The sequence below is a fragment of the Bombina bombina genome, chromosome 6, assembly GCF_027579735.1.
Source record: "Bombina bombina isolate aBomBom1 chromosome 6, aBomBom1.pri, whole genome shotgun sequence".
NCBI classification, from domain to species: domain Eukaryota; kingdom Metazoa; phylum Chordata; class Amphibia; order Anura; family Bombinatoridae; genus Bombina; species Bombina bombina.
The window spans coordinates 445711341-445738142 of record NC_069504.1 but is presented as its reverse complement, the minus strand read 5'-3'; the positions used below and the strand labels follow the sequence as shown (position 1 = coordinate 445738142).

Below are 26802 nucleotides of genomic sequence, written 5' to 3'. Positions count from 1 at the left end.
GACATATATCAGTGTTACAATGTAACTATCGCTAATTGTGAAAAAAAATGCTTTGGAAATAGCAAAGTGCTGCTTGTACTTATTGCCCTATAACTTGCAAAGAACATGTAAACATTGGGTATTTCTAAACTCAGGACAACATTTTGAAACTATTTAGCATGGGTGTTTTTTGGTGGTTGTAGATGTAACAGATTTTGGGGGTCAAAGTTAGAAAAAGTGTGTTACCATTTTTCATCATATTTTATATATTTTTTTATAGTAAATTTATAAGATATGATGAAAATAATGGTATCTTTAGAAACTCTATTTAATGGCGAGAAACAGTATATAATATGTGGGTACAGTAAATGAGTAAGAAAATTACAGCTAAACAAACACCACAGATCCCACCCTGGTCCCAAATGGTAAGAACATTGAAAAGTGCTGTGGTCACTAAGGGGTTAAAATGATGTGCTGTATCTGAATCGTGAAATTTTAATTTTGACTTGAGTGTCCCTTTAAACACCATCTAAAATATCACTAACCCTTTTTTTTTTTTCTTTTCATTTTTTTTTTCTTTTTAAACAACAGATACTGGGCACATTATGTTCTGTTGGTAATTCTGTTTCACTAAGAATTAGCTCTATATCTCTTACCATAACGCCACAGAATTTTCTGTCCTGTGATGAGAAAAAGGAAATTACAGAAGGATTCTCACAATGTTATTACAGTTCTGTGTGACACAGTGCAACCAATGTTTTAAGTTTGAATGGTTTCTAAATTAGCAAATTGTGTGTATTCTTCTGGTGTAGATTTGTATATACTCAAGATGCCTGGCTGTAAAGCCATTGCTTAATGTGCTTAGTGTAGGTTGACGTTATTCTTTAGCAGAATTCACTTTGAGCATTTTGTTGCTTATCTACAGTATTCATCAGAAGAAGAGGAGGTAGATCTTCAGACTGCTCTGACAGGTTTTCAGACTAAACAGCGTAAATTGTTGGATCCTGTTGACCATGGGAAGATTGAATATGAGTCCTACAGAAAAAACTTTTACGTTGAAGTACCGGAGTTGGCCAAAATGACTCCAGATGGTAAATTTATTACACGCATTTGTTTCATGTTTGCTTTTAGAGTGTACAGGCCTAATATTTTTTTTAAATGTTTTATTTATGACCACTGCACAAGCACAAACTATGCGCAATACCTTGCCACGCTGTGCTGGAACCAAATATAATGGTATATAACACTTGTAATAGCAGAATGACTGTGAAAGGAAGAATCTTTTATTATAACAGTAGTCTATTGGTGATATGCAATCAGGACATGTATCCATACAATTGGTTGTTTTGAGATTCTAGAACGGAAATGTCACCTCATTGACAAACTTTTGCTGCGGGCTGCCAGAGCCACTTATGCTAGCAGTGAAACAGCGGCAAAATAAAGATACCATCTACACAGTTTTTTTTTTTTTTTACATTCGTGAATGAAGGTCACCTTTATTTTTACTGTTGGTAAATCCTAGCGTTTTTTTGAAACTATAGAATCTACCATCTCTTTTCAATGCTATATCTGTTTCCCTTTAGATTGAAATAATTTTTATTATTGTTGTACAGTGTGAACAATACATGGGTCAGTTCGGTGGAAAAAAAAAAAAAAACAGTTGACAAATTTCAAACAAATGTAAGCCATTTAACAGATTCTAATGGTCCACCGCTTCCTCCTTTTTAATGAGTTCTGTTAGTCACTCTTTACCATGTGTCGTCAATCATAGCTCCTATTGAAGCCAACAATTATTTATTTAATTTTCTGTATCTAAACATATATAACAATCAACATATTTAACTAATGTAACCCCTATGCCAGTCAACTGCATAAATCATATTAATAAATGAACAATAAACGTTTCTTAACAAATCATCGTACCTTATGAACCCTCAGAGCGCACCTTCCAATCCCTCCCATCTTCTCCTATACTCATATCTTTGTCTCCTTCTGTCTCTCCTGTTATCTCGTCCTTATATTTGCTTCTCATTTAGAATCCAATAGAACCAAACTTGGTTGAAGACTTCAACTGTATCCTGTATGTAAGCAGCTGTCTGACACATGTCAAACATGTTTCTAATCCTTCCAAGTATCTCCCCCCTTTCTGGCACTCCTAGTTTCCAGTGTTTTGCTATAGCTGTGCGGGTCACTGTACATAAGATTCTAATTAACTTATTTATTGGTGTGTTAAACCTCAAATCATCGACGTTCAATAGTGCCTGCATAGGTGTCAATATAACTTGCTCCTCTAATATGGTGGTTAACATCTTGGACAGGTCTAGCCAAACCCTCTGAACATTTGGGCATTCCCACCACATATGAAAATATGTACCTAATTGCGTGCAACCTCTATAACACTGTGTGGTGCCTCCCTTAACCATGTGCGCTGTTTTTAGAGGGGTCAAATACCAGCGAAAAGTTGTCTTTATATTGTTTTCCCTCAGATCCGCTCCCAATAAGCCTCTAGCTGAGTTTAAAAAAATCTGGTTCCATGTTGTTAAGTCAAATGTTCTCTCTAAGTCCGCTTCCCACCGAAGAATGACAGGAGATTTTGTTGTTGTGTGTGATTTTTGGATGTGTAAATATAAATGTGATACCGCACTTTTCTGTCTAAACTCCGCACTGCACAACCTCTCAAAGATGGTTGTGCCTTTGGACTCTATTCCAAACCTAAGATATGATGTAACAGCCGAAGCTATCTGTAAGTATAAAAACCAGGGAAGGCGTATCATTCCAAGTTTATCTTGAAGCTGTTGATACGTTATAATTTTCTTGTTGACCAAGAAGTCTGCTATTCTATATAAATCTTTGTGTGCCCATTTATCTATGAGGCGACTAGATTCTCTGGAAACTATATATTTTATGGGTCTTATTAAAGAATTAGCCGGTAAAAATGCATATTGTTTGTTGTATATTTCTAGTTGTTTGATCGTCGTCTTGGTGATTAGGTTCTGAGAAATCTTAAGTCTCTCAACAGTATTTTTACCCCATAGTATATCTCCTGGGTCATCATAGCCCCCTACGAGTGCTTCTAATTTAGGCCATAGTATGTCCTCCTGTCTTCTCCCTAAGAGAGAGTTTTGGGCCAGTCTAGCTGCCGAGTAATAGTCCCTTAGATTTGGGAGTCCCACTCCCCCCAACTGTCTATGTCTAGTGAGTGTGTCATGAGGTATCCTTGCGTGTCTAGACCCTCTAAGATATTTATGAAGGTCTGTTTGAAGAGCTTTCAGGTCAGATTTATCTATGCTTATGGGTAAGGTACGGAACAAATACAGGAGTCTCGGGAGTACCGTCATCTTAATTGACGAAAGCCTCCCAAACCAGGAGAAGTTATAACTCTTCCATTTCTGCAAATCAGCTCTAATCGACTTAAACATGGGTATATAGTTAGCTTTATATAGGTGAGAAGAGTGTGTCGTTAGTTTTATCCCCAAATATTTCAAATCACTTTTCACCCAGTCAAAATCAAAATTTGTTTCAATCAGTTTGATGGTCTGCTTTGGTAAGTTTAATGGGAGTGCTTCGCATTTGTCTAGATTTAATTTGTATCCCGAAACGTCCGAAAATTGTTGTATGATGTCATATATGTGAGGGAGAGAAATGAGTGGTTTTGTTACTGTCAGCAGCACATCGTCCGCAAATAGTGCGATTTTGTGCTGGGACTGCTGTATTTGCAAGCCAGTAATGATTGGGGAATTTCTTATGTTTGCAGCTAATGGCTCGATGCAGAGCGCAAAAAGGAGGGGTGAAAGTGGGCAACCCTGTCTTGTGCCATTGAGAATTTTAAAAGTTGCAGATTGGTGTCCTATTGCTCTGATATATGCTGTTGGTGTTGAATATAAGCTTTTCATTGCTTTCATGAAAGATCCCGTAAATCCCATCTTTATCAGCACCGTGTTCATGTATACCCAGTCCACTCTATCGAACGCCTTCTCCGCATCCAATGACAGGATCAGAGAAGGCGTCCGCTCGCGTTGTAAGTAGTCTATAACCGTAATCATTCGTCTGATATTGTCTGGAGCCTCTCTATTTTTTACAAAGCCAACCTGATCTGGATGTATGATAGAGGGTAAGATGTGTTTCAGGCGATTGGCAAGTATTTTGGTCAAGATTTTCATATCCTGGTTTATTAAAGATATGGGTCTATAGTTTGAACACAGCGAAGCATTTCTACCTTTTTTGGGAATTACAATTATCTTGGCTTGTAGGAGGTCAGCGGGTATAGGTTGGCCCTCCAGTACATGGTTGGCAAATTTAACTATGTGGGGGGTCAATAGCTGTTTAAAAAGCCTATAGTATTCCCCCGGGAATCCATCCAGTCCCGGGGCTTTGCCTGGTTTGAGCTCCTTTATGGCCAATACCACTTCAGCATGTGTAACAGCTGAGTTTAACTGGTCTCGGTCTTCCTCAGTTAATTGTGGTAGCTTCGCAGAGTTCAAAAACCTCTTGAGAATAGTCTGCGTTTGGGTGTTGTGTTGGACTTTCTCCCCATCATATAGCTTTTTATAGTAATCTGCAAAAGTGTTCACAATTTCTTGTGGGTGAGATGTGATATTGCCTGATGTGTTCTGTATATGTGGAATGGACATTGACTGGTACTCCTCTCTAATTTTTTTAGCTAAATACCTATCAGGCTTATTTGCATAGATAAAATAATTAGCTTTAAGTCTTTGGGCTGCCCTAATAGAATTGTCGTTTAATAATGTTAGTAGATCTGCCTTCTTTTGGTTTAGGGAGTTCAATATATTTTGGGAGCCAGTCTGTTTATGTTCCTTTTCTAAAAGATTAATGTCTTGCTGGAGCTGCAGATAGCGAATGTTAGCTTGTTTTTTGTAATTTGTTTTTTCTTTTATTAATAGTCCTCTGAAAACTGATTTGTGGGCTGCCCACACCGAGGTAGGGTTTGTTGTGGAGTCTGTATTGATTCTCCAGTAGTCACTCATGTCTTTTAGTAATCTGTCTTTTGTGGTAGGGTGTTTCAGGCAGGTCGGGTCGAAAGTCCATGTTTTGGTTCTGTTTGGTTCCATAAGGGATCCCAGGAGAAGCTGTGTAATAGAATGGTCCGACCAAACACAAGTGTGTATATGTGCCTCACGTAATGTAGGTTGCAATATTTGACTTGTGAAAACATAATCAATTTTCGTGTAGCATTTATGCGCTGAGGAGTAATAAGTTGTGTCAGTAGTATCGCCGTATAGTGTGACCCATGTATCTTGTAACCCGTGTGGCCGGAATAGTTCACCAACCTTCCTAGCTATGCTTTGTTGTCTTATTTTCTTTTTTGAAATGTTCCCTGTCGTCGCCCTCCCTAGTGCTACAAGGTCTATATTGAAATCCCCCGCCAATATGATTCTCGATCTGGACCAGTTGGTAAGCAAATTAGTTATACATCTAAAGAATGGTTCTTGTTGCTCATTGGGTGCATAGATATTGCATAGGAGTACTTCAGTCCCCTGTATATTCCCCCTCACTATTAGATAGCGGCCCTCACTATCTTTTACTGTGTCTTTGTGTTCAAAACCCAAGGATGAATGAATCAGTATAGAGACTCCCCTAGTTTTAGTGTTAGCGGTGGAATGAAAGTGTTGCGAATATTCTTTGGACCAATATTTGGGTATTTGTGTTTTCAGAAAGTGAGTTTCCTGTAAGAATAAAATATTTGCTTTAAGCTTTCTATATTGTGTTAGTGCAGTCCTCCTTTTTATGTCTGAATTAAGGCCTCTCACATTATGTGAAATCAAGTTTACTCCAGGAAAGTGTAGTTTTTCAGCCATACCAATATTTCAGTAAAATAATGCATACATCAGTATATAACCATCTCTTTTCGTTATTTAGGTAACCTGAAGTGTCAGATTCTGTGCTATTCTGTACGTCTATTCCTACAGTCCCTGTATTTTTAACCTCGGTGTAGCGCCCCAAAAAGGTGTTAACGAAGATGCAGTTGACTTGGCACAAAACAAACCAATTAAATAACATAACAAAACTTACATAATCCTGTAATAAAAAACAGAAATAACAATACAAAATTTCCCTAATTTGCATTGATATAACATATAACCAGTGATACTTTGTAGCTCATACTATTACCCTTGTTTACCATAGGTGGTAGTGGATGAAGAATAATAAAATTGAAGAGCAGTGTTAGGTTAACAAAATAATCTGTGTATACAAAATAAGTTCTAGTGGTTTCAGCTCACCATCCACGACAGTCTAAGTATATTGCATATAATTTTCAAAATACATCTCTGATAGTGTTTTAGAAAAGAGTCTCACCAATCTCCTAAATTCGATCTGCCACCAATAAAGTTCCAGTCAGATAAGGAATCATGTCTTGGATCGTTTATTATTCACTTTAATCCAACTGGATCTCTTGAGAGGATGTGTTAAGATTTGTGTCCCTCTCTTCTCCCCGAGATCGGGGTCAGGCGGTATGTCCGGTGCTTCGATACCTAGGGTCCTACAAGCCCCAGGAATCTCCTGTATTGTCTTGATTGAAGTTATCTTACCATCTTTAAGTATGTTAAGGGCAAATGGAAAACCCCAGCGATATGTGATCTGGCGTTTTCTGAGCAATGAGGTTAATGGTCGAAGTGTGCTTCGTCGTTGTAGTGTTTTCACACATAGATCCTGAAAGAATTGCACCACGTTCCCCTGGTATTTAAACGTGGGGTTCTTCCGAGATGCATTCAAGATTTTTTCTTTATCAAGAAACCTGAGGAATTTGATGATCACATCCCTTGGTGGCATATCTTTCTGCGGTCTGGCCCTGAGTGCTCTGTGGGCCCTTTCGATATGGTATTCTGTATCATCTGTAGCCACTGTGATAGCTTTAAAGAGGCCTTGCAAATAAGACAAAAGGTCAGCTGGTCCAATCGATTCCGGTATACCCTTTATCCGGAGGTTCGACCTCCTAGTGCGATTTTCAATGTCCTCCATTTTGTCTTGGAGGTCATCTATTTGTTGTTGTTGGAGGGAGATTGTTTGCGACATAACAGCTACATTTTCCTCAATATCCTCCTTGTCATTTTCTAGGGCTTCCACCCTGTTTCCCATTTCAAGCATTTCGTTCTTGATTTCTGTTAGACTGGAAGTCACTGTAGTATGTAGACTATCAATTTTATCCCAGAGCTTTTCAAAATTTGATGCAATGTCCTGTTTTGACACCAGCATACTGAGGTCTGCTTTGGTTACCGGTGTTTGATCGTCTGCAGGCTTGCTTTGTTCAGACTCTAAGTCAGAATCCTCTTCTGCCTCCATTGTGGTAGTTTCTAGCTGTTTATGGGCTGCATTGGATCTAAGAAATGTATCCATAGATGTAAGCTTATTGAGTTTGTCAGTTTTTTGAAACCTTCTGGTAGACATTATGAATCAGGCCAGGAGTGCAGGCAACCTTGCTCGTTTCTGTGCAGAGTGATGAATATATATATCTCTTGTACCCTCAGATGCTGCTGCCAAGAGACAGCGTCCCATTTATTGTGGGTAAATTTGTGGCTTAGTTCTCCTTTGCATAAACACCAGTGAGATTTACAATAGCTGCCAGCAGTGTTCCGGTTCAGGTATTTCAATGATAGTTCACTTTCTGCAGATGTGTGTGGTCCTTACAGCTTGCTTTATATATCATCACTATCGCATCTACACAGTTTGTAATCCTTTCATTGAGGTATTCTAGCCATGGTGTGCAAAATCAAGAATATAAGACTCAATGCTCATCAAAGACTAAGCTCACCAGCCTGAGAAATGTTTATGTGCGTATCTTGGCGCTCTTTCTGTAATGCTTCACCATTATTTTTTGTGTCCCCCTCTTGTGGTTTGTGTGCCCTTTAAACCCAGTTACCTCTTGTACGGATTTTGCATCTTGATGTCGTATCGAGCAGTGGAATCAGAACCACCAACAGTCATTCCCTTTTCTACTTCGAGAGAGATAATAGTTAGCTGCGCATGGCCTCCAAGATGGCGTCCGCTGCATATATGCGTGTCTTGCAAAGTTGCTATCGGGCGGATTTCCTCACTTTTTCTTAGAGAATTTCTCTCCGGATTGTAGCCGGGAACTGTACCACCAACCGCATTGCCTTGTTAGCCTCTTGGTGTGTAGTTATACGGCATTATTCACCTATTTTGCTGTATCACATACCGGAGCTCAGCTCTCACACATCCATCCGTGTGCTGCTAGGCTCCGCCCCCCCTATCTGTTTCCCTTTAAAGGGACACTAAACCCAATTTTCTTTCTTTGATTCAGAAAGAGCATGCAATTTCTTTTTAATGACACGATGAGTCCACGGATCATCTTAATTACTAATGGGATATTCACCTCCTGGTCAGCAGGAGGTGGCAAAGAGCACCACAGCAAAGCTGTTAAATAGCTGGTCAATCCTGGGGAGCTTCCCTGCTGTCGAGCAGAATTTAAAGGTAAGTGCTAACTTTTTTTTTTCTGGGTGTGATGGAAATCTCAGATGAAGTGAAGGACTTTTTGGGACATAATTCCTAGAAAGATAAAGGAAGGGGATCCTGTGACAGTACGTGGTGAGCAGGCACTGGGGCTGAGGGACTAGAAGTGCCTTCTCTGGGGACTTTATTCACTTGGGCCAAGTCAGATAAAGAGGGACTCAGGAGAGGTGTTTGGTTGGGTCACAGGAGTGTACTATATAACACCTGTGTCACAAATTGCCCCATGGTTAACAGTTCAGTTAGCTCCCGATGGCCTATTTTCTAAACCTAGTAATGGCGACCGGGAGATCATTGTGGTAACGCCCACGAAGGGCGGGGCTATGTTTGGCGCCCTTTTGTACTGCACAATTGGCTATAGCTAGATGTTACTTTAAAGGGACCTGGAGCCTGAGTGTTATCATGCCCACGAGGGGCGGAGCTATGTTTCAGGCTGGGTTAGACTCTCTACTGCATTTCCGATATCGGAAAGTAGAGCTTGTATTTTTTCTAGCACAGTCCTTGGTGTTTTCACATGTGTGGGTCCGGTCAGTGCTGCAGCTGCGCTCCGGATCTGTTTTTGTACAAGTTAAGCTAATAGTGTTGATTGTATGGGCTCTAATGGATGATGATGGGCACCTCAGCAGGATTAGCTGAGGTGTAGATAGGTTATTTGTGTGCTAAATTATCTCTCTTCCGTAATCTATAATATAAAAAAGTTACTTTTAAATTTAGAGAGACCGTAACATTTTATGTGTTAATTTTCTTCTTAAAGACACGATGAGTCCACGGATCATCTTCATTACTTATGGGATATTCACCTCCTGGTTAGCAGGAGGCGGCAAAGAGCACCTACAGCAGAGCTGTTAAATAGCTCCTCCCTTCCCTCACAACCCAGTCATTCTCTTTGCGTACGTTAGTGATAGGAGATGGCAAAGTGAGGTGTTAGAAAAGATTCTTCAATCAAAAGTTTATTATTTTTAAAGTAGTGCCAGAGAGTGCTACTTTGTTCTAGGGTGTAGCCGTAGTCCATATCAGTCTCTACAGGAGAGCTATTGGTGGCTTTAAAGCAATAGGAACTTGTGAGACATAATTCTCACTGCGCCTCCCATACAGTGATGCTGCCCTTATCCTTATAGCCCAAGCAAAATTAACTCAGGCTGTTTCATCTTCCACAGGGCTATGGGAGGGAGAGGACCTCCTAAACCTGCTGTGCTGCCCTGCTGTCAGGCAGAATGTAAAGGTATGTGTTATTCTGGGCCTGAAGCACACAGAGGATTCAGGACAGAGGAAGTATAGCACTTTACTGGGACAAATATCTCCTATAGACTGCATTAGGACGATTCTCTGACAGCATGATTATAGCAAGCACTGGGGCTCAGGAGAGTGGCTTTGGGGGACACTTGATTTGAGTGGGCTCCATGAGGGGTATGCCCTGTGGCTAAGGAGAGGGCTAATTCTCTTATAATATTGCTTTTATGGACCGGCTCAGTTCAGTGTTTGAGTCGTTTTATGTTGTGCACATTTGTTGTCTTTCCCTGGTGTTGTGCGTTGTCCCCAGGCTCAGAACTCTCCCGGTAGTGTCTTTCTAAACATAATGGCGACCGGGAGAGTTTGTAGATTACGCCCACGATGGGCGGGGTTTCGTTTGGCGCCCTTTTGTCCTCTCAGCAACGCATATTTCTATGGCTCTTTATTATGCAAAAGGCGTTCTTAAAATGTCCCTGGGGTGTGATTATCATGCCCACGAAGGGCTGATATCTGTTTGGGATAGCTAATTTTTATGTTTGAGTTAGAACGTTTTTCTGGGTAGAGAGCCTCAACAAATGTACTAGCTATGCATTTTTGTTAGCCTAGGTGGGTCCGGGTAGCGCTTCAACCGCGCTCAGGATCTGTTTTTTTTTCTGACTGTCATGTCTTCATTTAGAAAGGCTACATAACGTTTTTTTTTTAGGGACTAGTTAACGTTGTTAGCCACTGTTTATTTGTTTGCTGCATACCAAAATAAAAGATTGCAGTTTAAAATTTTAAAAAATTAATTCATCCATTGTGAATTTGGATGGAAAAGCACACAATAAATAAAGTTACTTCTAGGATTTAAAGCGACAGTAACGTTCTTTGTGTGAATTTATTGCAGTCTTTCTGCTGTTTATTTGTTAATCCATCCTTTATGTCTTGGAGGGTACAAAAGCACACAAAAAGGTTAGTTTTATGATTTAAAGAAATGGTAACATTTCTTTCATGTAATTGGCAAGAGTCCATGAGCTAGTGACTTATGGGATATACATTCCTACCAGGAGGGGCAAAGTTTCCTAAACCTCAAAATGCCTATAAATACACCCCTCACCACACCCACAATTCAGTTTTACAAACTTTGCCTCCCGTGGAGGTGGTGAAGTAAGTTTGTGCTAGATTTCTACGTTGATATGCGCTTTGCAGCAGGCTGAAGCCCGGTTATCCTCTCAGAGTGCAGTGAATGTCAGAGGGATGTGAAGAGAGTATTGCCTATTTGAATACCATGGTCTTCCTCTAGGGGATCTATTTCATAGGTTCTCTGTTATCGGTCGTAGAGATTTCTTCTCCTACCTCCCTTTTCAGATTGACAATATACTCTTATATACCATTACCTCTACTGATTCTCGTTTCAGTACTGGTTTGGCTATCTACTATATGTAGATGAGTGTCTTAGGGTAAGTAAGTCTTATTTTATTTATGATACTCTAAGCTATGGTTTGGCACTTTATATGTAAAGTTCTAAATATATGTTTTAAACTTATATTTGCCATGATTCAGGTCAATCAGTGTTCCTTCTATCAGACTGTCAGTTTCATGTTTTGGGAAAATGCATATGAATTAAAAAAATTTCTTACCTTAAAATTTTCAATTGACTTTTTTTCTTCTAAATTGCGGGCTGTTAGGCTCGCGGGTGCAGAAAATGCTAGAATTTATTGCGCCATTTTTGGCGCGAGACTTTTTTGGCGTGAGAATGACGTCATTTCCGGCATCGTAGTTGATGCTGGAACTTTTCACGTAGTTGCGTCATTTTTGACTCGTGTTTGTTTGAGACGTTTTTTGGCGCCAAAAAATGTGGGCGTCATACTTGGCGCCAGTTTTTTTCACATTTCAGTCTCACTTTTTAGTTGCTTCTGGTTTCTAGAGGCTTGTTTTGTTTTGCATTTTTTCCCATTCCTGAAACTGTCATTTAAGGAATTTGATAATTTTGCTTTATATGTTGTTTTTTCTATTACATATTGCAAGATGTCACTACCTGACCCTGGATCAGAATCTACTTCTGGAAAGACGCTGCCTGATGTCGGTTCTACCAAAGCTAAGTGCATTTGTTGTAAACTTTTGGTAACTGTTCATCCGGCTGTAGTTTGTGTTAGTTGTCATGATAAACTATCAAACGCGGATAATATTTCCATTAGTAATAATCCATTACCTGTTGTTGTTCCTTCAACATCTAATGTTCAGGATGTTCCTGTTAATGTAAAAGAATTTGTTTCTTATTCTATTCGGAAAGGCTCTGTCTGTTATACCTCCTTCTAGTAAACGTAAAAAGGTCTTTTAAAACTTCTCATATTTCAGATGAATTTTTAAATGACCACCATCAATCTGACTTATCTATCTCTGATGAGGATCTATCTGGTTCAGAAGATTCTGCCTCAGATTTTGACACTGATAAATCTTCATATTTGTTTAAGATGGAGTTTATTCGTTCTTTACTTAAAGAAGTGTTGATTGCATTAGATATGGAGGAGTCTAGTCCTCTTGATATTAAAACTAATAAGCGTTTAAATTCGGTTTTTAAACCTCATGTAGTTATTTCAGAAGTTTTTCCAGTGCCTGATGCTATTTCAGAAGTAATTTCTAGGGAATGGAATAATCTGGGTATTTCATTTACTCCTTCTCCAAGGTTTTAGAAATTGTACCCTTTGTCGTCTGATAGATTAGAGTTTTGTGAAAAAATCCCCAAAGTTGATGGGGCTTTCTCTACTCTTGCTAAACGTACTACTATTCATACGGCAGATAGTACTTCTTTTAAGGATCCTTTAGATAGGAAGCTTGAATCCTTTCTAAGGAAGGCTTATTTATGTTAAGGTAATCTTCTTAGACCTGCTATTTCTTTGGCTGATGTTGCTGCAGCTTCCACCTTCTGGTTGGAGGCTTTAGCGCAACAAGTGTCAGACCATAATTCTTATAGCATTGTTAAACTTCTTCAACATGCTAATAACTTTGTTTGTGATGCCATTTTTGATATCATTAGGATTGATGTCAGGTATATGTCTTTTAGCTATTTTAGCTAGAAGAGCTTTATGGCTTAGAATATGGATTCTATAATTTCAACTGTTACTGGGGGGAAGGGAGTTATTTTGCCTCAGGATAGAAAATCTAAGGATAAATATAGGGCTGCTTATCGTTTTCGTTCCTTTCGTCAGAATAAGGAACAGAAGCCTGACCCTTCCCCTAAAGGAACAGTTTCCGTTTGGAAACCTTCTCCAGTCTGGAATAAATCCAAGCCTTTTAGAAAATCAAAACCAGCTCCAAAGTCCGCATGAAGGTGTGGCCCTCATTCCAGCACAGCTGGTAAGGGGGCAGGTTACGTTTTTTCAAAGATGTTAGGATCAATACGATTCAAAATCTTTGGATTCAGAACATTGTTTCTCAAGGGTACAGAATAGGTTTCAAGGTAAGACCGCCTGTGAGAAGATTTTTTTCTCTCACGCATTCCAGTAAACCCAGTAAAGGCTCAGGCGTTTCTGAAATGTTTCAGACCTGGAGTCAGCTGGGGTAATTGTGCCAGTTCCAGTTCTGGAACGGGGCCTGGGGTTTTATTCAAATCTGTTCATTGTACCAAAGAAAGAGAATTCTTTCAGACCAGTTCTGGATCTAAAAATATTGAATCGTTATGTAAGGATACCAACATTCAAAATGGTGACTATAAGGACTATTCTGCCTTTTTGTTCAGCAAGGGCATTATATGTCCACAATAGACTTACAGGATGCATATCTTCATATTCCAATTCATCTGGACCACTATCAGTTCCTGAGATTCTCTTTTCTAGACAAGCATTACCAGTTTGTTGCTCTTCCTTTTGGCCTAGCAACAGCTCCAAGGATCTTTTCAAAGGTTCTCGGTGCCCTTCTCTCTGTAATCAGAGAGCAGGGTATTGCGGTTTTTCCTTATTTGGACGATATCTTGGTACTTGCTCAGTCTTTACATTCTGCAGAATCTCACACGAATCAACTTGTGTTTTTTCTTCAAAGACATGGTTGGAGGATCAATTTACCAAAGAGTTCCTTGATTCCTCAGACAAGGGTAACCTTTTTGGGTTTCCAAATAGATTCAGTGTTCATAACTTTGTCTCTAACAGAAAAGAGACGTCTGAAATTGGTTTCAGCTTGTCGAAACCTTCAGTCTCAATCATTCCCTTCGGTAGCTTTGTGCATGGAAATTCTAGGTCTCATGACTGCTGCATCGGACGCGATCCCCTTTGCTCATTTTCATATGAGACCTCTCCAGCTTTGTATGCTGAACCAATGGTGCAGGGATTATACAAAGATATCACAATTAATATCCTTAAATCCCAATGTTCGATTTTCTCTGACGTGTTGGTTGGATCACCATCGTTTAGTTCAAGGGGCCTCCTTGGTTCGTCCAACATGGACTGTGATCTCAACAGATGCAAGTCTTTCAGGTTGGGGAGCTGTTTGGGAATCTCAGGAGGCGAGATTTACCAATCAACATTTTGGAACTCCGTGCGATTTTCAGAGCTCTTCAGTTCTGGCCTCTTCTGAAGAGAGAATCATTTATTTGCTTTCAGACAGACAATGTTACAACCGTGGCGTATGTCAATCATCAAGGTGGGACTCACAGTCCTCAGGCTATGAAAGAAGTATCTCGGATACTTGTATGGGGGGAATCCAGCTCCTGTCTAATCTCTGCGGTTCATATCCCAGGTATAGACAATTGGGAAGCGGATTATCTCAGTCGCCAGGCGTTACATCCGGGCGAATGGTCTCTTCATCCAGAGGTATTTCTTCAGATTGTTGAAATCTGTGGACTTCCAGAAATAGATCTGATGGCCTCTCATCTAAACAAGAAACTTCCCAGGTATCTGTCCAGATCCAGGGATCCTCAGGCGGAAGCGGTGGATGCGTTGTCACTTCCTTGGATTTATCAACCTGCTTATATCTTTCCGCCTCTAGTTCTTCTTCCAAAAGTGATTTCCAAAATCCTAATGGAGCGTTCGTTTGTACTGCTGGTGGCTCCAGCATGGCCACACAGGTTTTGGTATGCGGATCTCGTTCTGATGGCCAGTTGCCAACCTTGGACACTACCGTTAAGGCCAGACCTATCTCAAGGCCCTTTTTTCCATCAGGATCTCAAATAATTAAATTTGATGGTATGGAGATTGAACGCTTAATACTTAGTCATAGAGGTTTCTCTGACTCAGTGATTATTACTATGTTACAGGCTCGTAAATCTGTGTCTAGATAGATTTATTACAGAGTTTGGAAGACTTACATTTCTTGGTGTTCTCATAGATTTTCTTGGCATTCTTTTAGCATTCCTAGAATTTTACAGTTTCTTCATGAAGGGTTTGTCTGCAAGTTCCTTGAAAGGACAAATCTCTGCTCTTTCTGTTCTTTTTCACAGAAAAATTGCAAATCTTCCTGATATTCATTGTTTTGTACAGGCTTTGGTTCGTATCAAGCCTGTCATTAAGTCAATCTCTCCTCCTTGGAGTCTTAATTTGGTTTTGAGGGCTTTACAGGCTCCTCCGTTTGAGCCTATGTATTCTCTGGACATTAAATTACTTTCTTTGAAAGTCTTGTTCCTTTTGGCCATCTCTTCTGCTAGAAGGGTTTCTGAGTTATCTGCTCTTTCTTGTGATTCTCTCTTTCTGATTTTTCATCAATATAAGGCGGTTTTGCGGACTTCATTTAAATTTTTACCTAAAGTTGTGAATTCTAACAACATTAGTAGAGAAATTGTTGTCCCTTCATTATGTCCTAATCCTAATAATTCTCTGGAGAGATCTTTACATTCTTTAGATGTAGTAAGAGCTTTGAAATATTATGTTAAAGCTACTAAAGATTTCAGAAAGACTTCTAGTCTATTTGTTATCTTTTCTGGTTCTAGGAAAGGTCAGAAGGCTTCTGCCATTTCTTTGGCGTCTTTGTTAAAGCTTTTGATTCATCATGCTTATGTGGAGTCGGGTAAATCCCCCTCCTCAGAGGATTACGGCTCATTCTACTAGGTCAGTTTCTACTTCCTGGGCTTTTAAAAATGAAGCTTCTGTTGATCAGATTTGCAAAGCAGCAACTTGGTCTTCTTTGCATACTTTTACTAAATTCTACCATGTTGATGTTTTTTCTTCTTCAGAAGCAGTTTTTGGTAGAAAAGTACTTCAGGTTTCAGTTTGATTCTTCTGCTTATAATTTCAGTTTTTTTCATTATAAAATTAAAACTTTTTGATTTGGGTTATTTTATCCTTCCCTCTCTAGTGACTCTTGCGTGGAAGTTCCACAACTTGGGTATCTGCTATCCCATACGTCACTAGCTCATGGACTCTTGCCAATTACATGAATGAAAACATAATTTATGTAAGAACTTACCTGATAAATTAATTTCTTTCATATTGGCAAGAGTCCATGAGGCCCACCCTTTTTTTGTGGTGGTTATGATTTTTTTGTATAAAGCACAATTATTCCAATCCCTTGTTTGATGCTTTCGCTCCTTTATCACCCCACTTCTTGGCTATTCGTTAAACCGAATTGTGGGTGTGGTGAGGGGTGTATTTATAGGCATTTTGAGGTTTGGGAAACTTTGCCCCTCCTGGTAGGAATGTATATCCCATACGTCACTAGCTCATGGACTCTTGCCAATATGAAAGAAATTAATTTATCAGGTAAGTTATTACATAAATTGTTTTTGTATGTGTAAATTATTTATTGAAGAATTTCAGCTGTTTATTTGTTAATCCATCCTTTGTGACTTGGATGGTACAAAAGCGCACAAAAAGGTTAGTTTTATGATTTAAAGAGACAGTAACATTTTGTATGTGTAATTTTTTTTGAAGAATTTCAGCTGTTTATTTGTTCATCCTTTATCTTAGGATGGAACAAAAGCACACAACAATAAAGTTACTTTAAAGATTAAAAGACAGTAACATTTTTTTATGTGTAAATTTTATTAAGATATTTTTCTGAACCTACTCCCTCTAAAGCGATTGCTGTTGAGGAGTCTGTTGATGATAGTCAAGTTATGCCACAAATTTCTCCTATAGTGTCCACAAAAATGTATGGCCCACATGCTTCCTTTGACACTCCACTCGGAGTTATATGTTATGTTTTTTTCCCACGAGGTAGAAAACATTAGTAGAGGAATTATTTTTGTAGTTGCTATTCCTCATGGTTCCTCCATGTTACTGAAGGAGGAAAATACGTTAGGATTATCTGTGAGAGAATTCTCAGACTCAGATGGAATTGTTACTTTAGGAGTTATCTATCCTGGGTGTCCCCAGCATAGTACCGTCCAGTAATGACATTTTCGGTGTAATCTATACTAGTGCTCCAGTGAATTATAAGGATGGAGGCATTCCCTATGTTTACAAATCTGTTTCCCATCACCGACTCGGCTAAGGAAGCTGGACAAACTTTTACTAGGGGGGCGGAGTAGTTTCAGCTTAGATAAGTGAACTGCTATTCCCTTAGAGCAGCGGTTCCCAACCTTTTTTCTCTCCTGTACCCCTTGATTAGGCTTTTCATTTATGAGTACCCCCTCTCTTCATTACCCCCACCCATCCCTCAAAATAAAGGAAGCACTTTTTTTATAGGGAGTGTAAGCTATACCTGAATTGCATATGACTGTACGTGTATCAACAGGATTAAAGCTCAGATCTTATTCTCAGGAGTCCTGCTGTGTGGCTGGGGCCCCTGGCAGCTGCCTGGTTGCTCCTAAACAAGGCCCTGGGGGGGGAGTCCAAAGTGTAATGATCATAAAAATAAATATTTAAATTTGTGAGATCAGATCGATATTAACCACCCAGCCACTATGAACGTTTTTAGTTGGAAGTGAAGCAATCTGAATCAAGCAAGCACTAGAAGCAGTACTTTACTTACCGGCACTGACTTAGACCTGCCTCACCTGTGTGACTCGCAATCTCAACGGCTCTATCACACGTGCCCACGTAGCTATGCTGCTGCAGTGCCGCTTCTATTTGAGCACTTGCAGTCAAAATTGTGTGCATGGGACAGAGGTGGGTGGAGCAGGAGGCTAAGCTGTCTGGTGACACAGGGTGATCATAAATATGTGGACCGGAGTCATCCACACCCGGTCCACATATTTCAGGTGCAGGGGCTCCCATCTGCCTATATGCCAGGCCAGGACTTCATTTGTCACTTTCCGGCTAAATGCTCCTTCCTTCCACAGTTCCACGATGCTTATTAGTTGATGACCCATTGAGAGTGTCCCCCGACCCTACCCCCGCATCTTCCGCCATTACCAACAATATTTTTGCGTACCCCCAACCGGCCTGCCAAGTACCCCCAGGGGTACACGTACCCCAGGTTGGGAACCGCTGCCTTAGAGGATAAGTCCCATGGACAAAGATTACAAGTGGGATGTACACCAGGGCTTACACTGGTAACCAGGGGTGTACTTGTCTACCGTCACTAGTGCGATGGCGGATTGGCTTGATGCATTGTCTGATGCTACTAAATCAGAAACTAACCTGGATAAAATCCAGGACAGGATTAAAGCTTTCAAATTGGCTAATTGCTTTATTTCAAATTCTTCGACTTATCAAACTGGGAGCATAGTTTGCTCTGTTCCAGCTCACGGCTTTATGGTTAGAGCCTTGTTCTATGGAGATATGATCTAAGTCTAAGCTTTTAGTGATTCCTTACAAGGAGAAGTCCCTGTTGGTAGCTGGCTTAAGGGAAATAATCTCTTTCGAAAAAAAAAAAAAAAAAAAATCATAGCCTGATGTTGAATCAGGACAGCATAAAGCACATGCTCCCGATCCGGGATCGGATCTTGTAAGGGGCAGACTTTCTGTCCTTGCTCAGGCTTGGGTTCGATCAAAAGCCCTCCTGAGTCAGGTTTTGTTTTCAAGATTATCTGTAGTTCAGACACAGAGAGACATTCTTACACGGCATAGGAGACCTCTCAGACCTGGGAATAATTGTTCCAGTTCCAATGCAGGTACAGGTTCTGGGTTTTATATCCCAATCAGGTTGTGGTTCCCAAAACAGGAGGGAACCTTCAGACCACTTTTTAGATTCAAGAGTCATTCTTCACACAAATTTCTTAGTGGACCATCCTTCCAGTTGGAAACTTTGTTTTCGTTCTTTCTTGGGTCCAAGAGAATCAATTAAGGATTAAAGGATGCGTGCATGCATGTTCTGTTTCACAGGGATCATCACAGGTTCTTAAGGTTTGCCTTTCCAGATAATCATTTCCAGTTTGTGGCTCTTCCTTTTCGGTCTTGCCACGGCTCCCAGAATCTTCACAAAGGTTCAGGGGTCTCTGCTTGCAGTACTTTGTTCAAAAGGCATTGCGGTGTTGATGTATTTGGACGACATTCTAGTTCAGGCGCCGTTCTTTCAGCTAACAAAATCACTCAAGTGACTTTCCTAAGGTCACACGGGTGGAAGGTGAATCTAGAAAAGAGCTCTTTAGTTCCTCATACAAGAGTGACCTTTCTAGGGACCATCATAGATTCTCTGTTTATGAAGTTTTTTCTGACAAATGTCGGGAAGTTAGATTATCTTCTCGCCCTTCAGTGGCTCAGTGCATGGAGTTAATAGATCTGATGTTAGCGGCAATGGACATTGTCCCGTTTGCTTGCTTTCATCTCAGAGCTCTGCAGTTGGGCTCGCTCACAAATTATTTGGACTTGTCCCCTCGTCTTCTATTGGTACGGGAGACAAAGGAGTCTCTTCGTTGGTGGTTGTCTCTAGCTCATCTCTCCCAGGGAACATGTTTTTCACAGAACCATCCTGGGAGATTGTGACAACAGATGCCAGCCTTCTGGGGTGCGGAGTAGTTTGGGACTCCCTGAGGGCTTGGGGGATATGGTCTCAGACATGGTCTGAGTCTTTTACCCATAAGCATTCTGGATCTAAGAGCGATCTACAATGCTCGCCTGGCCTGGCCTCAACTGACTTCGGTTCAGTTTACCAGGTTCCAGTCGGACAACATTACGTCAATTGCCTACATCGATCATCGGGGAGGAACAAGGAGTTCCTTGGTGATGACAGAGGTCTCCAAAATAATTCAGTGAGTGGAGACCCGTTCTTGTGGTCTGTCGGCAATTTTTTTCCCCCAGGAGTGGACTTCTGGGAGGCAGATTTTCTGAGCAGACAGACCTTTCAACCGGGGGAGTGGGTCTTTATCCGGATGTGTTCTCCAGTCTGATCCTCAAATAGGGTCAGCCGGAGTTGGATCTCATGGCATCCAGACAGAATGCCAAACTTCTGAGGTACGGGTCGAGATCCAGAGATCCTCAGGCGGCTTTGATAGATGCTCTGGCGGCCTCTTGGTCCTTCTATCTAGCATCTTTTTACTCCATTTGCTCTCCTTCCTTGAGTGATTGTCCGGATCAAACAGGAAAGGGTTTCAGTTGCTCCAGCCTGGCTTCGCAGGATCTGGTATGCAGACCTGGTAGAGATGTAGTCTCTACCCCCTTGGAGGCTTCAGTTTCGAAAGGACCTTCTGATTCAGGATCTTCCATCATCCAAATTTAGATTCTCTGAAGCTAACTGCTTGGAGATTGATCGGCTGATCCTAGCCAAGCAAGGTTTTTTTCTGACTCAGTCATAGACTTTGATTCAGGCTCGTAAGCCTGTCACTAGCAAGATTTATCATAAGATTTGGCGTAAATACCTTTTTTGGTGCGAATCCAAGGGCTACTCCTGGAGTAGAGTGGGATTCCTAGAATTTCTTTTCTCCAGGAAGGATTGGAGAAATTCTTATAAAGTTCCTTAAAGGGTCAAATTTCAGCATTATCTATCCTGTTACACAAGCGTCTAGCTGATGTCCCTGATGTTCAGTCTTTTTGTCAGGTCTTAAGCAGGATTAGGCCTGTGTTTAGACCAGTTACTCCTCCATGGAGTCTTAATCAAGGTTCTTCAAGGGGGTCCGTTTGAACCTATGCATTTCTTAGAAATCAAGTTGTTATCTTGGAAGGTTTTATTTCTGGTAGCGATTTATTCTGCTCTGTGTGTCTGAGCTCTCAGCGTTATAATTTGAGTACCTTACCTTATTTTTCAAGCAGATAAGGTCATCTTACGTACGGAATTTGGATTTCTTCTCAAGGTTGTTTCCGGTTGAAACACTAATCGGAAGATTTGTTGTACCTTCCTTGTGTCCTGATCCTTCTGATAAGGAGAGGCTCTTACACAATTTGGATGTAGTTTGTGCTTTGAAGTTTTATTTACAGGCGTTTAAAGATTTTCGCCAGTCTTTCTTTGTGGTATTTTCAGGCAAACGTAGGGGACAGAAAGCTACGGCTGTTTCTCTCTTTCCTTTTGGCTGAAGAGTATTATATGTTTGGCATACGAGACTGCTGGGCAGCAGCCTCTTGACAGGATTACGGCTCTTTCCACTAAGGTTGTTGCTTCCTCATGGGCATTCAACAATGAAGCTTCTGTGGAACAGATTTGCAAGGCTGCATCTTGGTCTTCTCTTCACACTTTTACAAAGTTTTACAAATTTGATGCTTTTGCCTCGGCTGAGGTTGCTTTTGGGAGAAAGGTTTCTCATGCAGTGGTGCCTTCCGTTTAGGTATCCTGTCTTGTCCCTCCCGTATCTTCAGTGTACTGTAGCTTGGGTATTGGATCCCATAAGTAATGAAGATGATCCGTGGACTCATTGTGTCTTTAAGAAAAAAAGAAAATTTATTCTTACCTGATAAATTTGATGATTCTTAGACACGATGAGTCCACGGCCCGCCCTGTTCTTTTTAAGACAAGTTGTTATTTTTGTAAACTTCAGACACCTCTGCACCTTGGCTTTTCCTTTCTCTTCCTAACTTCGGTCGAATGACTGATTGGGAGGGAAGGGAGGAGCTATTTAACAGCTCTGCTGTAGGTGCTCTTTGCCGCCTCCTGCTGACCAGGAGGTGAATATCCCATAAGTAATGAAGATGATCCGTGGACTCATCGTGTCTAAGAAGAAACAAATTTATCAGGTAAGCATACATTTTCTTTTTATTAAAAAATTCCAGCTGTCTATTTGTTTCATCCCTTGTGTCTCAGGATGGACTAAGAGGCCCTGCAAGAGGGGTCTCTTGTTTTTGGTTTGGATGCCTGTCTGGCATTGCCAATCTGTCTTTATTTCTCATTATTGAGAGATGTTAAATTAATAAAGATAGCCTTGTTCTGAACCTACTCCCTCCTAAGGCGCATGCTGCTTAAGAGCCTATTGACAATGGGTCAAGATATGCCACAAACTTTCCTTAAAGGGACAGTCTACACCAGAATTTTTATTGTTTTAAAAGATAGAATAATCCCTTTATTACCCATTCCCCAGTTTTGCATAACCAACACAGTTATAATAATATACTTTTAACCTCACGTGCACGAGCACAGTGTTATCTATATGAAATACCTGAACTAACACCCTCTAGTGGTGAAAAACTGTTAAAATGCATTCTGAAAAGAGGTGGCCTTCAAGGTCTAAGAAATTAGCATATGAACCTCCTAGGTTAAGCTTTCAACTAAGAATACCAAGAGAACAAGAGCAAAATTGGTGATAAAAGTAAATTGGAAAATTGTTTAAAATTACATGCTCTATCTGAATCATGAAAGTTTATTTTGGCCTAGACTGTCCCTTTAAGGTGTCCCAAAAAATGTATAGCTCACATGCAGTGCCCTGCGCTTCTTTTCTCACTCCATTTGGAGTTACCTTGAATTTAATACATTGTTTTTTTCCCTTGCGGTAGGGAAAAGTGCTAGGGATCATATTCACTCATCATAGTGTGATTGATTACGTATGTTTCTCTTACATGGTGTATCCAGTCCACGGATTCATCCTTACTTGTGGGATATTCTCATTCCCTACAGGAAGTGGCAAAGAGAGCACACAGCAGAGCTGTCCATATAGCTCCCCCGTCAGGCTCCGCCCCCCCAGTCATTCTCTTTGCCGCTCTGAACAAGTAGCATCTCCACGGGAGGGTAAAGTGAATGTGGTGTTAGATTTGTAGTTTTTATTTCTTCAATCAAAAGTTTATTTGAAAATAGTGCCGGTTTGTTCTATTTACTCTGTGGCAGAAAGTGATGAAGATTTCTGCTGAGAGGAAAATGATTTTAACATGTTGGAACTAAAATCCACTGCTGTTCCCACACAGGACTGTTGAGCATCAGAAAACTTCAGGCTTAACTGCTTTGAGGTATGTTTCAGTCATTTTTTCTAGTCAAGACTTAGTAATGCTAGAAGACTGACAAGAATCCCCATGTGGGAAAGGTAAAGCCATATTCTGAGACTTAGTATAGAAGGAAGGCTTATTGAAAGGGCTCAAACACTGGTGGAGCACTGTTAAGGGGCAATCGATTATTTTTATATTACATTTGAAACACTTTTTTGAGGTTTATTCTGCATGGCATCTATTTAGACACCTATTTTGGCTTGGGAAGGCCCCACATCCCCAGAGTGAAGAGGAAGGGGGCCTGAAATTAGCGCCTCAGTTGCGCAGTTGATTTTACAGACAGCTCCATGTGAAGAGTCCAGAGATTACTTGAGGACTTCAGAGAGGCTTATTTTCGATTAAAACTAATCCCCAAGGAAGGTAGGGCCACAGCAGAGGCTGTGGCATGGTGCTATAGTTTTGCTAACCGGTTGCCAGCTTTAATTTGCTCCGGTTTGGGCAGTAAGGGGTTAATTGACTTGAAATTTGCTGTGCAATCATTTCAAAGCATTAGGATCATATGGTGAAATATTCATAAAGATTGGATGATTTTTGGAGATTTAGTAAAAAAGTGTGCACTTTTTATTATTTAAAGGCACAGTACAGTTTTTTTCAAAAATTTTATTTTACTGTATTTGAGTGCTGTCTAAGTCTGTTTAACATGTCTGAGCCTACTGATAAACCTTGTTCTATGTGTTTAAAAGCCATGGTGGTACCCCCTTTACATTTGTGTTTAAAGTGTGCTAAGGTATCTAAACAAGACCATGCAGTGACACTTAAAAATGTAGCCCAAGATGATTCTTTAACGGAAGGTAACGAGGATAGTCCTCCTTCCTCTCCCCATGTGTGGACACCAGTTACGCCCGCGCAAGCGATGCCTAGCGCATTGGCCCCTATTACCTTACAACAATTAGCAGCAGTCATGGATAATTCCCTTGCGGCATTTCTATCCAAACTGCCAGTTTTTCCTAAAAAGCGTCATAGCTCAGTTTTAAGAACAGAGGATGAGCAATCAGAAGTTTTGGATGATTTATCTGTTGTACCCTCACAACACTCTGAAGTGGCAGTGAGGGATGTACTGTCTGAGGGAGAAATTTCTGACACAGGAAAGGTTTCTCAGCGAGCAGAATCAGATTCCTTAGCGTTTAAATTTAAGCTGGAACACCTCCGCGTACTGCTTAAGGAGGTTTTAGCTACGCTGGATGATTGTGACCCCATGGTGGTCCCAGAAAAATTGTGTAAAATGGACAAGTTTCTAGAAGTCCCTGTATACACTGATGCGTTTCCGAATCCGAAGAGGGTGGCGGATATTGTGACTAGGGAGTGGGAGAGACCAGGTGTACCTTTTGTTCCCCCCCCTATCTTTAAGAAAATGTTCCCCATAAATGACCCCAGGCAGGACGCGTGGCAGACGGTCCCTAAGGTAGAGGGAGCGGTTTCAACACTAGCCAAGCGCACAACCATACCAATAGAAGACAGTTGTGCTTTCAAAGATCCAATGGATAAAAAATTAGGTTTACTAAAGAAAATATTTGTTCAACAAGGTTTTCTTCTTCAACCGATTGCCTGCATTATTCCTGTAACTACTGCAGCGGCTTTCTGGTTTGAGGCACTGGAGGAGTCGCTCCAGAGAGAGACTTCATATGACGAAGTCATGGATAGAATTCATGCTCTAAAGCTGGCTAATTCCTTTATCACAGATGCCGCTTTCCAATTAGCTAAGTTAGCGGCGAAAAATTCTGGTTTTGCCATTATGGCGCGGAGAGTGCTTTGGCTAAAATCGTGGTCGGCTGACGTGTCGTCCAAAACAAAACTATTAAATATTCCTTTCAAGGGAAAGACCCTATTCGGCCCAGAGTTGAATTATTTCGGATATCACTGGGGGAAAGGGCCATGCTCTTCCACAAGATAGACCGTTTAAGGCCAAAAACCAGGCTAATTTTTGCTCCTTTCGCAACTTCAGGAGCGGACCTGCTTCAACCTCTGCAACCGCAAAGCAGGATGGTAACGCTTCCCAGCCCAAAGCAACCTGGAAGCCTTTGCAGGGCTGGAACAAGGGTAAGCAGGCCAAGAAGCCTGCGGCTGCTACCAAGACAGCATGAAGGGGTAGCCCCCGATCCGGGACCGGATCTGGTAGGGGGCAGACTTTCTCTCTTTGCTCAGGCTTGGGCAAGAGATGTTCCAGATCCCTGGGCATTAGAAATTGTTGCTCAGGGGTATCTTCTAGAATTCAAGGACTCTCCTCCAAGGGGAAGGTTCCTCATTTCTCGTTTGTCTTCAGACCAGACAAAGAAACAGGCGTTCTTACGCTGTGTAGAAGATCTTCTAAAAATGGGAGTGATACACCCAGTTCCAATTGCAGAACAAGGACTGGGATTTTACTCAAACCTGTTTGTAGTTCCCAAAAAGGAAGGAACTTTCAGGCCAATCCTGGATCTAAAGATTCTAAACAAATTCCATCTTTCAAAATGGAAACCATTCGGACAATCTTACCGATGATCCAGGAAGGTCAATATATGACTACCGTGGATCTAAAGGATGCGTACCTACATATTCCTATCCACAAAGATCATCATAAGTTCCTAAGGTTCGCCTTTCTGGACACGCATTACCATTTCATGGCCCTTCCTTTCGGGTTGGCCACTGCTCCCAGAATTTTCACAAAGGTGCTAGGGTCCCTTCTAGCGGTACTAAGACCGCGGGGCATTGCAGTAGCACCTTACCTAGACGACATCTTAATACAGGCGTTGTCTTTTCACAGAGCCAAGGCTCATACGGACATTGTTCTGGCCTTTCTAAGGTCTCACGGGTGGAAGGTGAACGTAGAAAAGAGTTCTCTGTCCCCGCTCACAAGGGTTCCCTTCCTGGGAACACTAATAAACTCGGTAGAAATGAAAATATTTCTGACAGAGGTCAGGAAGTCAAAGCTTTTTACTACTTGCCGAGTTCTTCATTCCATTCCTCTGCCTTCTGTGGCTCAGTGCATGGAGGTAATCGGATTAATGGTTGCAGCAATGGACGTTGTTCCTTTTGCCCGAATTCATCTCAGACCACTACAACTGTGCATGCTCAAACAGTGGAATGGAGATTATGCAGATTTGTCTCCTCAAATACAAATGGACCAGAAAACCAGAGACTCTTCTCTGGTGGTTGTCTCAGGATCACCTGTCTCAGGGAATGTGCTTCCGCAGACCGGAGTGGATCATTGTCACGACCGATGCCAGTCTGTTAGGCTGGGGTGCGGTCTGGGACTTCCTGAAAGCTCAGGGCCTATGGTCTCGGGAAGAATCTCTTCTCCCGATAAACTTTTTGGAACTGAGAGCGATATTCAATACGCTCCAGACATGGCCTCAACTAGCGGAGGCCAAATTCATCAGATTTCAGTCGGACAACATCCCGACTGTAGCGTACATCAATCATCAGGGAGGAACAAAGAGTTCCCTAGTGATGAAGGAAGTAACCAAGATCATCAAATGGGCGGAGGATCACTCCTGCCACCTATCTGCTATTCACATCCCAGGAGTAGACAACTGGGAGGCGGATTTTCTGAGTCGTCAGACTTTTCACCCGGGGGAGTGGGAACTCCACCCGGAGGTTTTTGCTCAGCTGACCCAGCTATGGGGCATTCCTGAATTGGATCTGATGGCGTCCCATCACAACACCAAACTTCCCCTTTACGGATCCAGGTCCAGGGATCCCAAGGCGGCATTGATAGATGCTCTAGTAGTGCCTTGGTCCTTCAGTCTAGCTTATGTCTTTCCACCGTTTCCTCTTCTCCCTCGGCTAGTAGCCAGAATCAAACAGGAGAAGGCTTCGGTAATTCTGATAGAGCCTGCGTGGCCACGCAGGACTTGGTATGCAGACCTAGTGGACATGTCATCGGTTCCACCATGGAAACTGCCATCGAGGCAGGATCTTCTAATACAGGGTCCATTCAAGCATC

The 26802-nt window shown here is 41.3% G+C and overlaps 1 protein-coding gene across 1 annotated transcript in view; it reads left to right on the top strand.

Annotated features, from left to right (window-relative positions):
* Positions 1-26802, top strand: part of DDX46 (DEAD-box helicase 46) — a 377912-nt gene that overhangs the window by 80572 nt on the left and 270538 nt on the right. The window contains exon 8 of the mRNA XM_053717210.1: positions 905-1070. Coding sequence (XP_053573185.1) covers positions 905-1070 — 166 coding nt within the window. The remainder of the gene's footprint in view (positions 1-904; positions 1071-26802) is intronic.